This window comes from Myotis daubentonii, chromosome 14 (genome assembly GCF_963259705.1).
Source record: "Myotis daubentonii chromosome 14, mMyoDau2.1, whole genome shotgun sequence".
In the NCBI taxonomy this organism is placed as follows: domain Eukaryota; kingdom Metazoa; phylum Chordata; class Mammalia; order Chiroptera; family Vespertilionidae; genus Myotis; species Myotis daubentonii.
The window spans coordinates 18,725,670-18,740,205 of NC_081853.1; the positions used below are offsets into that span (position 1 = coordinate 18,725,670).

Genomic DNA, 14,536 nt, shown 5'->3' on the forward strand with positions numbered 1-14,536 from the left:
TGCTATAAGCAACATACCTCACTAGTATGTTCCTCTGGGAAGGTGCTTTCCCCCAAGACCAGTGTCAGGAGTCTCTTGATTTCCATTTCTGTGGGCTCCTTTCAGAATGAAGGTGGTGACCTGGAATCTGTGTGTATGTAGTATCTACTTACGACTTTATTATGAAATGCCCCAAGAATATTTTTGTAAAGTGGATTCTGAGCAATTTTTTTAAAATCCAAAATTCAGTGTTTGAATTAATAAAAAAATAAAAGCAAGTAAATTTGGTCTTTCTGTTACAACTAAAGAGTTTACAATATAACTTGCTTAATTGAAAATATTAAGATAAAGGTTGTTGGTACCGTTAAGCTCTGCAAAATCAATTTAATGATTTTCTTTGCAAAAACTATTTCAGTATTGTCTTTTACTTTGCTTTTAAACAAACAAGATGATTATTACTGTTAATTTTTTTTAAGGAGCGAGAGAGAGGAACATCAATTTGTTGTTCTACTTATTTATGCATTTTTTGGTTGATTCTTGTATGTCCCCTGACCCAGGATCAAACCCACAACTTTGGCATATCAGGACAATGCTCTAACCAACGGGCCTACCCAGCCAGGGAGGAAATCTGTAACTTGCTGTGATCAATTAATTCTAGATACCACTGCACTCAGACCAGCCTTAAAGAATTTTATTTGTCCTTTGGTTCTATTGTATTTTCTTAAAAAATTATCAGCAGAAGTCATAAAACTAGTTAAAAGTTTCAGTGTCAAATTCTGCCTTTCTGGTAAGGGTCAGGATTCTTAATGAAATATGCTACTGTATTAATCCCAGTGCTATGCTTATTCTTAAAACAACCCAATTAATTAAGATCTGTGATTTGAGAATTTTTCATTGTAAATTTGAATGATTAGTCTAGTAATAAGGAAAATCTGATCCACCAGAGAGACAAGGACAACTCTTCATGTTTCTTCAACCCAACACCTAAGGCGTGGATCACCCACTGAATGCCACTTTTTATATTTTAAAATGTTTTCAATAATCCAGAAGTACTTTTGGGAAAATGAACAAAGTATGTTGCTTAACCTGCTTAACAACAACAGAAAATCACCATAGCAAGAACAATTGAAAATAAAAATATTACTGCTTTTTAATATTTTTAAGAACTTACCTCCAAAAGCCTGTGAGAAGTACCCCTTAGTTTCCGCTTCACTTACAACTTTTCCTTTATATCGGCAATCAGTCTCTTGATACAGAGTATTTTTAATTAAAATTAGATCACTAGCAAAAGCAGGGAGATTCATTTCCATAGTGTTGAAAATGCAGCTGCCAAATGGAAAGTTTTAGTAGAAGAAATACTGTAGTGTGTGCCCTTTTTTTTTTCTCTGCTTGTCCTTTCTCAGTTCAAGGGTAAGACTCAGAACAGTAGAGATGATAGGTGGCTGTTGGCATTTGGCAGGGATCTTCAGACTTAAAGCACAGTGCAGGAAATTTCCTTGCAAGAGAATTTTATAATTTGTCAAGTCAAAAAATGTGAGTTCTGCCTCCAAACTGAAAGAAATTTATAAACAGTTTTAAAAGTTCCCCAGTTCGTTCTTTATGATCTTTGACTTTAGCACAGGGCTTGTTCCTGAGCCTGAGGAAAGGCAGGCGGTCTTCTGCCTCAGCCGCAGCTCTGCTTGTGGTGGGTATGACTCTGTAATCAGTGAAGGGAAAGGAGCTGTGGCAACTGCATTAGTCTGGCCTTCTGGGCCAAGATAAGGAAAGCGCCTTGCTGTTGCCACATTTCTAAATTGAAGAGGTAAAAACACCATGAAAACGTAGAGACTTAGACTCCCAGGTTGACCTGCTGCACCGTTAGGTCAAACATTTCAGAAATCGGTATTGCTCTATGTCTGCTATAGGCCGCTGCTTAGTGTGCATGTAGAGCCTCCACCAGGGGCCTTCTGTTAACTTTGTGAGTCCATCAACTTTTTAGAATTTCCCAAGCAGATTCTTTCTTTTCATTTTGCCTCATGATTACTGGCTTTTTTTTTCCTCCCCTAAGGTAATGTTGTCAGGTAAAAAGCAATTTTTAAAAAAATTGTGGTGTTACCTTAATTGTAAAGATTTTAAAAAGTTGCCAAAACCGGTTTGGCTCAGTGGATAGAGCATCGGCTTGCGGACTGAAAGGTCCCAGGTTCGATTCCGGTCAAGGGCATGTACCTGGGTTGCGGGCACATCCCCAGTAGGAGATGTGCAGGAGGCAGCTGATCAATGTTTCTCTCTCATTGATGTTTCTAACTCTCTATCTCTCTCCCTTCCTCTCTGTAAAAAATCAATAAAATATATTTTTAAAAAAAGTTAGCCCTAACCCAGTGGTCGGCAAACTGCGGCTCGCGAGCCACATGCGGCTCTGTGGCCCCTTGAATGTGGCTCTTCCACAAAATACTGACTTCTGCGCATGGGCCACGAAGTTTCAATCGCACTGTACAATGCGCGCCCCCACGTGGTATTTTGTGGAAGAGCTACACTCAAGGGGCCACAGAGCCGCATGTGGCTCGCGAGCCGCAGTTTGCCAACCACTGCCCTAACTGGTTTGGCTCAGTGGATAGAGCATCAGCCTGTGGACTCAAGGGTCTCAGGTTCAATTCCAGGCAAGGGCATGTACCTTGGTTGTGGGCATATCCCCAGTAGGGGGTGTGCAGGAGGCAGCTGACCGATGTTTCTCTTTCATCGATGTTTCTAACTCTCTATCCCTCTCCCTTCCTCTCTGTAAAAAATCAATAAAATATATTAAAAAAATAAAAATAAAAAAGTTAACTATGCTGCACCATTTATCTCTAATACTAGAAGCCCCATGCATGAAATTCGTGCACAGGTAGGGTCTCTAGGCCTGGCCAGCAATCAGGGCCAATTGGGGCCTTCCTTTGTTCTGCACTGCCCCCTGGTAATCAGCGCACATTATAGCAAGTGGTTGAACTCCTGGCCGGTCGAACTCCCGAGGGGACAATTTGCATATTAGCCTTTTATTATATAGGATTTTCTCTTTAAGAACTCACAAAGGAAAGCAACAATTGTTGCTAAGTGGCAGAAATGTGTTCTTAATATGTATGTGTATAGGTTTTCACTTGTGTTTACATAGTGAAGTTCATCGTGGAGGTAAAAATTGAAACACAGAGTAATGCTAGTCCAAGAAGATTTGAAGCTGCTCTGGAGCTGGCCAGATAAGCCTGCAGACTGAGCACATGAGCGTCGGTTCCCTGCAGGATCCAGGCAGGTCTGAGCTACTCACAGAGTCCCTGCTTCCATGCATGCTCAGCTTTTTCTTTTTTTCTTTTCTTTTTTTATTAAAAGGAGACATAGGATAAGCATTTGCTACCAATATTTAAAAGTTTGGGTATTTTACACACACACATACATACCCCTATACTTCGGTTTCTATCTTTTCTTCTTGTGACAAAATGGCATGTATAGTCACACAGCACCTGCATTCCTATAAGTACTAATAGCCAGAGCTCTGGCAAAGGCTGCCCATCACAGCCTCATGGATCCCAGCCCCTGAGGTTTCTTACACCCCTCTCTGTGGGCATTTACCTTACAACCCTTACAACCATTTCTTGGTTGATCTCTTGGTAAATTGACAGGAAAATGTGTAGAAGAAAAGTTAGGGAAAGGAGAGAAAAGAAGTCCTCCCTTTTCCTACACCACTGTCTAACCTAAATGTTTTCCGAGGCCCAGGAAATAGGAACTCAACTCCATGGAGGCCAAGAGCCATACTTCCCACCCTTTTTTGTCCCTTGTGACACATAAAAATGAGTATATTTGAGTGGGACACCAGAGTGAATAGACTACCAGTGGTGGTTGGATGGCTCCAACATTTGGGTACATCCGTTATCACTTGTAGCGTTCACTTAGGGGACACTCTCCTGATTTAGGGAGTGGCAAGTACTGTGTGACAATAATGGCAGTAAATCTGAATAGAGATAAAATCCTCATGTGATTCACAGTTTTATTTGGGTTTGCCTATCATTTAAGAATAAAAGTTTGCCCTAACTGGTTTGGCTCAGTGGATAGAGCATCAGCCTGTGGACTGGAGGGTCCCAGGTTCGATTCCGGCCAAGGGCATGTACCTTGGTTGTGGACACATCCCAGTAGGGGGTGTGCAGGAGGCAGCTGATCGATGTTTCTAACTCTCTATCCCTCTCCCTTCCTCTCTGTAAAAAACTGAATAAAATATATATTTTTTTAAAAGACCCTATAAAAAAATGAATAAAAGTTTATCCCTGGCCAGTTTTGCTCAGTGGATAGAGCGTCAGCTTGCGAACTAAAGAGTCCCAGGTTCAATTCTGGCCAAGGGCACATGCCTGGGTTGCAGGCTCGATCCCCAGAACGGAGTGTGCAGAAGGTAGCCAAGCAATGATTCTCTCTCATCATTGGTGTTTCTCTCCCTCTCCCTTCCTCTCTGAAATCAAGAAATATTTTTTTAAATGAATAAAAGTTTATAAATATAAATAGGAGTTATCAGTTGTGATATTCTTAGGTTTATTTTCTTATCCCTAAAAATGTTCAGTGGTTTCTTCATGTGTCTGGATCCTAAACTGAGTTTATATTAACAGAGACTGTGGAAGCAGTATTGCCGGTAAATATTTTCTAACTTGATTTGATTTAGAGAGGGGTACCAAATTTCAAAATAATAAACTAAAGAGTTTGCAGAATAGCATTTTTTTTTCTTTTCTTTTTTTTTATTGCTTAAAGTATTACAAAGGGTATTACATATGTGTCCATTTCCCCCCCCCCCCCCCCCGCCCTAGACAGTCCCCTAGCCTCCCCTATCCCCCGGTGTCTTATGTCCATTGGTTATGCTTATATGCATGCATACAAGTCCTTTGGTTGATCTCTTACCCCCCTACCTCCTGCACCCACCCTCCCCGGCCTTCCCGCTGCAGTTTGACAATCTGTTTGAGGCAGCTCTGCCTCTGTATCTATTATTGTTCAAAAGTTTATAATGGTCTCTATTATCCATGAATGAGTGAGATCATGTGGTATTTTTCCTTCATTGACTGGCTTATTTCACTTAGCATAATGCTCTCCAGTTCCATCCAATGCATTGCAAATGGTAAGAGTTCCTTCCTTTTTAGAGCAGCATAGTATTCCATCGTGTAGATGTACCACAGTTTTCTAATCCATTCATCTACTGATGGGCACTTAGGCTGTTTCCAGATCTTAGCTATGGTGAATTGTGCTGCTGTGAACATAGGGGTGCATATATCCTTTCTGATTGGTGTTTCTGGTTTCTTGGGATATATTCCTAGAAGTGGGATCACAGGGTCAAATGGGAGTTCCATTTTCAGTTTTTTGAGGAAACTCCATACTGTCTTCCATAGTGGCTGCACCAGTCTGCATTCCCACCAGCAGTGCACAAGTGTTCCTTTTTCTCCACATCCTCTCCAGCACTTGTTGTTTGTTGATTTGTTGATGATAGCCAGTCTGACAGGTGTGAGATGGTACCTCATTGTTGTTTTGATTTGCATCTCTCGGATGATTAGTGACTTTGAGCATGTTTTCATATGTCTCTTGGCTTTCTGAATGTCCTCTTTTGAAAGGTGTCTATTTAGATCCTTTGCCCGCAGAATAGCATTTTTAAATTACCTGGCCCAAGTCTTTAATCAGTGTTCAGTAAATAGATATTTGCAACTTAAATATTTTAAAGTGGGCTCTATCTTCACCATGTTAGTATGTGTTTTTTTAAAATGGGTGTTCTTTTGGCCAAAAGGAGTAATCTACTAAGGTCATTGAAGCATACTGACCAGCCTTTCTTATAGATAGACTAGAGGCCTGCTGCACGAAATTCATGCACTGGGGGGCGGGGTCCCCAGCCTGGCCTGTGCCCTCTCATAATGCGGGAGCCCTGCGATCGATCTCACCAAAGAGGTAGGCCCTGCCCACCCATCCGGGGCTCCTTGATGGATTGCCCCAAAGCGGTAGGCCGGAGCTGCCCCTGGAATCCCCACAAGGAGCTGCCATGACTCACCTCCATGCCATGCACACAGCGTCAAGTCCCCGCCCACCCGTGTGCGCACGCAGCCTCCTAGTGATGGACTGTTACAGAGTGAGGGTGTGACAACCACATAGGCTTTTATTAGTATAGATATACGGCCTCTCCTTGCCTGCCTGCTTGCCACCTGCCACAGTCTCCTGTATGTGTGTGTGTGTGTTCTTACCCTCACCTCAGAGCCTTTCTTCCCCAACCTTCTGATGTTGATGTGGAACCACCAGGCTTATTCCTGTCTTAAATGATCTGTCAAGGCAGTGGCATTTGATGTTTCGCTCCCCAGGGCAGGCTTGTGTTTATATAATCTGTCCCAATCTTATACTGTTTTTATAATCAGAAGGGTCTTCCTTATGTCTAGAGTAAATGGTTCTGGCTGTGTTCAGAGTCCATTTTCTTGTTTTTGTTTCCTTGTAGGGGGTTTTGGTCAATATCATCTTTAGAAATTTTGTTGCTCTGAACTCCTTTGCCAAAAAGCTTTATCAAACCCCCTTTTCTGCGTGGCACCATACTGAGAAAATCTCCAGCTTCCTCAAATCCTTTTAGAAAGTAAGTCAAAACTAAATAATAAATGAATCAAAAAGACAACATGAGAGTGATTCCCAGCTCTGTTTTTGTGACATTTCACAGGATCGCTAGAAGTCTCAAGGGATTTTATAAAGGCTCCAAATTAATTTGGATTTTTTTTACCTTGGGTATGCCATATAACACTCCCGATGAGCAGCTGAGTGAAGGATCGCCTGAAATCACACTGGGCTGCTGGATCTTTAAACAGGCTCTCTAGGAAAATGGAAACCTCTTGCCTCACAGCTTTTAAAAATTTCTCAATATTAAATAATCCAGATACTTTTCATCTTTGTCAGTTTTATTTTTCACACTTTCAAAAGAAAAGGAAACATTTAATTTTGGATATTCTTTCTGTATCTTGCTATTTTTCATGGAAGTACAAGCTAAAGGTAATTAATTACATGTCCTGTCACACTTCCTAACTCTTCAGTGATTTGCCTGTGCAGCATGACTTACCTGGGACAGCTGTTAACACCATGATATATGGTGGGTGTTCAGTAATTAGTTTGCTCTTGAGAAAAGCCATTTATAATACAGCATGCCATTATTATTTGCCATAGCAAAGTAGTACTATATTGCCAATTCCCTAAATCCTCTGTGATATAGTTAATCAAGGGAAATTATTTCAGGTGAATTGTTGACAGAATATATTGGGCCTTCCAGTGTAACTTCTCTTGGAAGAATACTCAGCTTTGGTTTGGAGACAATGTCCTCCGCAGTTTTAGTTATCTGGCGAACTTGTCTATCTGTCCTCACTGGTGACAGTGACAGGCTTAGTGGCAGGTCTTTGGGCCTTCTTGCCAGTTGCATGCACTGAGCAGTTGATATGTTGGCAGACAGAACTGATTCTTGGATGCTTGTCTGAACCTCCGCAGGTCTGCTTTTGGCAGAATCGAGTGTGACTGTTATCCTTTACCCATTAAGCTATCATTATGGCTTCCTTATCTTTATTTCTTCAGCAAACATGCCTTTGAAAGTGGTTGGCTCTTTCTGGCAGTTTACTTGATAATGTACAAGAGCGGAAGGCATGTGTCTTATTTCTAAATTATAGTGTATTTCTTCAAAGGAAAAGGGTAGACCTAAGTGAAGATTTGTCATAAGTTGACAGCTCTGATAGATTTATTTTGATTAGTAATATGGAATTCTTTCCTAAGATTTTGGTTTACAATCTCCTATGAAAACATATTTAAATGCCTCTGCTTAGCTAAAAAAAAAAAAACAAAACCCACAAAAAACGAGTTCCTCTTTGAGCCTGATGTATTGCATACCATCAACTTTTTCTCATCACTATTAATTGTATGGATGTGTGCATTAGAGGAAAACTGGAATCATTTGTAGTTTGGATGTTCTTTAGCCAAGGTTGGAGGAGACATATTTAAAGAAAGGTAGGTGCCTGTGATTGCCATATATGGAGTCTTTTCAAAGCCCAATCTGATTTACTCTATGTTGGAGCAGTCTTTAGCTGCTAAGAACATAGATAATACTTAATAATTATCTCCTCTGTGACAAGGCTGTTTCTGTGCTCCTCTATTGGGCTGTCAAAGCTAAATTTAATCTATTGACTTACATCATGTAAAATATTTAAAAATTACTTATTATTCATTGGATGTGATTCTGTTTGAAGCGTCAGTAGTGTTTTAAAGTTCTGTGAACAGAAGAAGGACTATGAAAGTAGGGTCCAAACAGCAGCCTCAGCTGCCTCATGGTAGCATGCAGTCACCTGCAGGACACATAGCCAGACATGGGGTCAGACAATTTAGGACAGTTTTAGTGTAACGGGTTTCCCTGCGAAAGAAGCCTCCTTGTGAACAGGGTAGGAAAAAAATTCCCATTTGTGCTCTTGATTCATTAAAATGATGCCATTCACTCACTCTGTATATCAATAATGTTTTAATTCACTCTACAGTGACAATACAAAACTCCAGTTAAATTTTTATTTTCATTAAAATGGGAATTTTTAAAGTTGTGATTGGCCATGAAGTCTTGTAGAGAAATATAATTACCTTAATCCAGGGTAAAACAAAATTCATTATTAAAATAGCTTTATTAACGGGGGCTTTCTAAATTGTAGTATCTAACTTACTCAATTATTTATATTTCTTTTATGTGTTGCTTTAATCTTCAAGCATAATTGAAGCTCATTACTGTTTTAATTCTATAAAAAATAGTTATTTAAACTAATGAGGTAGTACATGTGTAGCTGCGTGATTGCTGGTCTAGGACTGAGAAAACCTGAATTCTAGTTCTGAGACTGTTTTTCTCTGATTTTATTAATGAGTCATTTAGTCCTTCCGTGAGCCTGTTTTCCATCAATAAAAGTACATCATGAGACTTCTGATACAAAGAAAATCGCATAGACTTGTTTTCCTTTGCTTTTCCTTGTAATGTATAAAGTTCAGAAATAACACAAGAGACAGTCAGAACTCTGAAAGGTGGAAAAAAGGAGTCTGTCTGGTGTAGGACCTAAAACTGACAGAAACAGCAGCAGGGTGTCTTACACCCTCCCACCCGACAGAATAAGGGGACTTAGGCCTGGTGTTTCTTGCCCTCCATCCAGCCTAGCAACAGGTAGGCTCATTCTTCCCCTAAATCTAATGGAGTCCTGCCAACGATAGTAGATGAGCCCAGCAAAACTGGCAGAAAAGATTGGAAGCCCTAATAATACTAAGTGGCCACCAGGACAGTGCTTTTTCTGCCTTCCATGAAGGGAAGGTGGGTATCTGGAGGAGTCACGGCACAACCAGCCTGGCCTGGGAAGCAGTCTTCATCTGTGAAGGTCAGAGGCTCCCCTTCTCCCAGAGGCACAGGGGAGGCCTAACCATGGGAAAACCCCTCCCCCTCAAGCAACACTGGCTGAGAACCTACTAAATTCCTACCTCAAGAAACTAGAAAAAGAAGAGCAAAATAAACTCAAAGCATAAAAACTAAGGGAGAATAAAGATGACAGCAGAAATCAATGAAATTGAAAATAGAGAAAAAACAAATCAATGAAACAAAAGCTTTTATTTTTTACAAAGTCAATAAAGTTAAGACTTTATTAAGACTAACCAAAAACAAACACACACACACACAAAAGACAAATTACCAGCTTCAGGATTGAAATAGAAGATATTACTGCAAATCTTCCAGACTTTAAAAGATTAAGAGAATGCTATGAATAACTTTACACTCCTAAACTTGACAACTTAGAAGAAATGGACCAATTCCTTGTAAACCACAAATTACAAAATGCAACCAAGATAAAATAGATAACATGAATAGTCCTATAGCCATTAAAGAAATTGAATTCATAATTTTAAGGCCCATGAAAAAGAAATCTCCAGGCACAGATGGATTTAAAGGAGCATTCAAAGAAGAATTAACACTAATTTTACAGTTTCTTCCGGGAAACAGAAAAGGAGGGAACACTTCTCAACTGATTTTTATAAGACCAATAATACCCAAACAAGACAGTTAAAAAAAAAGAAACATAAGAACCTACATACCATTATCTCTCATGAACTTAGATGAAAAAAAATCCTCAACCAAATATTAGAAAATCTAACAATAAATAGAAAAAAACAATATAAAAAATGGCTAGATGGGCTTTATTTTAGACTAGAGGCCTAGTGCACCAAAATTCGTGCACTGGGGATGGGGGGGTCCCTCAGCCCGGCCTGCCCCTTCACAGTCTGGGAGCCCTCAGAGGATGGATGTCCCACTGACAGCTTAGGCCAATGGGAGGTGACTGGCCAATCAGGGGAAGGCACCGCCCCCATTGCTGCTCCTGCCTCTGGCTTCCCTCTGCGGGAGGCGACCAGGACGATCAGGGGAAGGTGACACCGCTGCTGCTACTGCTGCTGCTGCTGCTGCTGCTGCTGCTGCTGCTGCTGCCGCCACTGCCGGCCACTGTGGCTGCCTGAGCCTCGGGCAGCCACTGCAGCTTTATCTGGAAAGACGTCCGGAAGACGTCCACCCTAATGAGCATATTACCCTTTTATTAGTATAGATATGCAAAACTGGTTCAATATTGAAAATCAATGTAACCCATCATATTAATAGGCTAAAGGAAAGGTAGAAGGAATATCATATCATATAGATGTTGTTTTTTAAGTAATTCACTTATTTTTATTTCCTTTTTTTAATCCTCACTCGAGGATATATTTTCTTATTAATTTTAGAGAAACATTAATTGGTTACCTCCTGTAACCTGCAATCTTCCAATTTACAGAACAACACTCCAAGCAACTGAGTCACTCAGTCAGGGCGATATTGTGTTTTTTGATAGCTAAAAAAAAAATTTGACAAAATCCAGTGTTCATTCATTAATAAAACTTTCAAATTTGATCCCAGCCTGTGTGGGTCAGTGGTTGAGTGTCGATCCAGGAACCAAGAGGTTACTGATTTGATTCCTGGTCAAGGGCACATGCCCAGTTTGCTGGTTTGATCCCCAGTAGGGGGCTTACAGGAGGCAGTCAACCAATGATTCTCTCATCATTGATGTTTCTCTCTCCCTCTCCCCCTCCCCCTCCCCCTCTTCCTCTCCCTCCCCCTCTCCTTTTCCCTCTCCCTCTCCCCCTCCCCCTCCCCCTCCCCATCCCCATCCCTCTCCCTCTCCCCCTCCCCCTCCAGGGAGTGATTGATGTTTCTCTCTCTGTGCCAGGGAGTGAGTGGTTGAAAGTATGAAAGGCAAGTGCATCCTGGGACAATCTGTGTCATAGTGGGTGCACATGGTTGCAATAAACCATACCTACCCATATTTTAATTTTGTTGTATATATTCAGCATTTCTATTCTGCCTTATCGAAAAAGTACATAAAATAGTTTTATTTAAATATTGTTATATTAGCCAAAGCCGGTTTGGCTCAGTGGATAGAGCGTCGGCCTGCGGACTGAGGGGTCCCGGGTTCGATTCTGGTCGGGGGCATGTGCCTGGGTTGCGGGCACATCCCCAGGGGGAGATGTGCAGGAGGCGGCTGATCGATGTTTCTCTCTCATCGATGTTTCTGGCTCTCTATCTCTCTCCCTTCCTTTCTGTAAAAAATCAATAAAATATATTTAAAAAAAATATTGTTATATTAAAGTTCATTTATCTATTTATTCATCAAAATTTTTTTTAATAATGAAAGTAAAAAATGTAGTCATATTCAGATACAACAGATAATTCAAATTATGTAACAATTTGAATACTCCTTAGATTCACTCCCAATAAAGGAATCTATATCCTGGTTTCTCATCAAATATTTTTTGTTGGCTTTCTTAGTGTTGATCATACTGGGATAAAAAAGATGGGGGAAAAAGTGTGATGGACAGAGTTGATCATTGGATGGATCTGGTATTTGTTTTTAAAGCTTTGTTTTTGCTGTGACATGTATTCTGTATTTTCAGTTGCAAAGACAAAGGTTTTAGTGTTCAGTTAGCTGGTAAATTTGGTTTTCAATAATTAAGACCTTTTTTTATTTGTAATACATCTTGTCAATATTGATTCTTTGTCACTTTTTTCTTGATAATACATAAAATAATAGTTCATCTTACAATTAATGGCATTTTAGGCGCAATGAGATCTGATAATAATATCTAAAGCCAACTATTTTTGCAGGGTTTTTTTCTTGATTAATTTTAGAGTGAGAGGAAGGGTGGGGAGAGAGAGAGAGGAACATCAATTTGTTGTTCCATTTATTTTTGCATTTATTGGTTGCTTCTTGTATGTGCCCTGACCAGGGATCAAACCTGAAACCTTGGCATATTGGGACAATACTCAAACCAACTGAGCTACTCAGCAGGTTTTGCACTTTTCATCTGAATATTTTACCTGTTCTAGTTTTATTAAACATTTAGAGGAACCTTTAACAATTTGAGAGTCTGATGATAAATGCTGTGGCATTCCATGGTAATACTGTGTTACTTACATATATGTTGAAACCTCATTTCCTCTTATTTTTTTTCTTTGTTTTTCAAGTGTCAATATACAGTATCTGGTTTTATGACAAGAATGACTGTCACCGCATAGCCAAACTCATGTCTGAGTAAGTATATTACTCTACAGATTTATTTATTAATGACATATGAGAGATGAAAAATTACTTTTCTCCCTACTTCTCTTTGTTACTGGAGTATAATAATCTCCCTCTAATTTCCTCTAATTATGTATTTTCCTCTAATTTCCTGTTTATTCTCAAAAATTTGGAAAAGACAGAAAAGTCTAAAGAAATATATAATCCTATATAATAAAAGCCCATTATGCAAATTGACTGAACGGTGGAATGACCTGTGAAATGACCAGTTGCTATGATGTGCACTGACCACCAGAGGGCAGACGCTCAACGCAGGAGCTGCCCACAGGCCCCACGCCAGCCAAGGCGGTGCCACCGGGGGGGATTGGGGGGGGGGCCTCCCCACTCCCTGCGATCGCTCCACAGATCGGCCCTGATTGTCAGCCAGGCCTAGGGACCCTACCCATACAAGAATTTCATGCACTGGGCCTCTAGTCTTTTGTAATCCTACTACTACACTCAGTGTGTGTTGTCCTGTTAGTTTACTTGATAATGTACAAGATAATGTAGAAAGTTCCAAAAACTTTCCTTTTGGTCTTTTTCTTTATGTATATGTGAGGTTGATGTCCTTGATTGTTTCTTACAAAAATAGGATCATACTGTATGTACGGCCTAGTTTCATGTCAACAGCATTTTTTCAAAGCATTAAATAGCCCTGTATAGTGTCCTGCATATAGATTGTAATTTAACCAGAACCTTCTGAGGGTGTCATCTATGTGCAGTGCCCAGTCTAACCACCATATCCAATGTAGATTCTATCCAGATTTTCACTATAACAAGTGGGACTGTGTTCAGTAGCCCAAGGAGAACTCCTGGACACATCCATGTTTACCTTTTTGAGTGAAATTATTTTTGACCCAGATTCTAGGTTACTAAATCACCAGTCCATTACTGTATTGTGTTCCAAGAGATTTTTTTTTGTAAGAACGAAATTTGGAATTTGGAAAACCATTTTCATTGAATTACTATTCTAAAGGGTAGTTTAATGTCCTTTCTCAAAGTAGACAGCAGAAGTCACCCTGCATGGGTTATCTGTATTGCTGGTACTGCCAGTCTGGAGTTTAGGTGCCCAAGACACTGTGGCACTCAAGGGGCCTGAGAGCTCTGGGCAAAATGCACAGTGGGCACACTTATTCTGGGGCACTTCTGGTTTCTTCTCAGTAATGTTGACCTCTCTTCCCCGTGTGTCAAATCAAGATTCTCTTGTTATCAATGTGTTTAGAAGAAAGCAGTCTTGATTGTTGAAAATAATCTTATTTTAAAACTAATTCTTATAAAAATATAAATAAATAATTAACTCAAAAACCTCCTTCCAGGTATGTTTGCATTTTAAAAGAAGCACCCGAGGCTAAGGAGTCCCAGTTGGATGTTAATCAGCTGTGCTTTGGCGGCATTGGCTGTAGCCACAGGGCAGGCCATGTCTAATGGTGTGTGCCCCCTGAGGATTGTTCCATATAAACCTGTGTCACTCATATTTGAACACGTGTTGGCTCTCTAGAAGCACACTTTCTTTAGAGCGTATTTTATCTTAAAAAGATAATGCAAAGCCATTTATTTGATGACATTTTTTGTAGTTTTTTTTAAATATATATATTTATTGATTTTTTACAGAGAGGGAGAGAGATAGAGAGTTAGAAACATTGATCAGCTGCCTCCTGCACATCTCCTACTGCGGATGTGCCCACAACCAAGGTCCATGCCCTTGACCGGAATCGAACCTGGGACCTTTCAGTCTGCAGGCTGACGCTCTATCCACTGAGCCAAACCGGTTTCAGCTGTAGTTTTGAAAGTAACAGCAAAGGCAGCTTCTGTTTACTTAGAAGACACAGATTTGTTGATTTTTTTTTTTTTTTTTTTTTTGGTTATCCTGAAATCCAGAATATATTTTAAATATCTAAACTTTGGAATATATTACTACAGTTGACCTT

At 40.1% G+C, this 14,536-nt stretch overlaps 1 protein-coding gene across 4 annotated transcripts in view; it reads left to right on the forward strand.

The window, feature by feature from the left end:
- The window catches only part of DCP1A (decapping mRNA 1A), a 51,206-nt gene that overhangs the window by 13,824 nt on the left and 22,846 nt on the right, over window positions 1-14,536 (forward strand). For all 4 annotated transcript variants that reach the window (XM_059663283.1, XM_059663280.1, XM_059663281.1 and 1 more), the window contains one exon: window positions 12,515-12,581. In XM_059663283.1, the coding sequence (XP_059519266.1) occupies window positions 12,515-12,581 (67 nt within the window). The remainder of the gene's footprint in view (window positions 1-12,514; window positions 12,582-14,536) is intronic.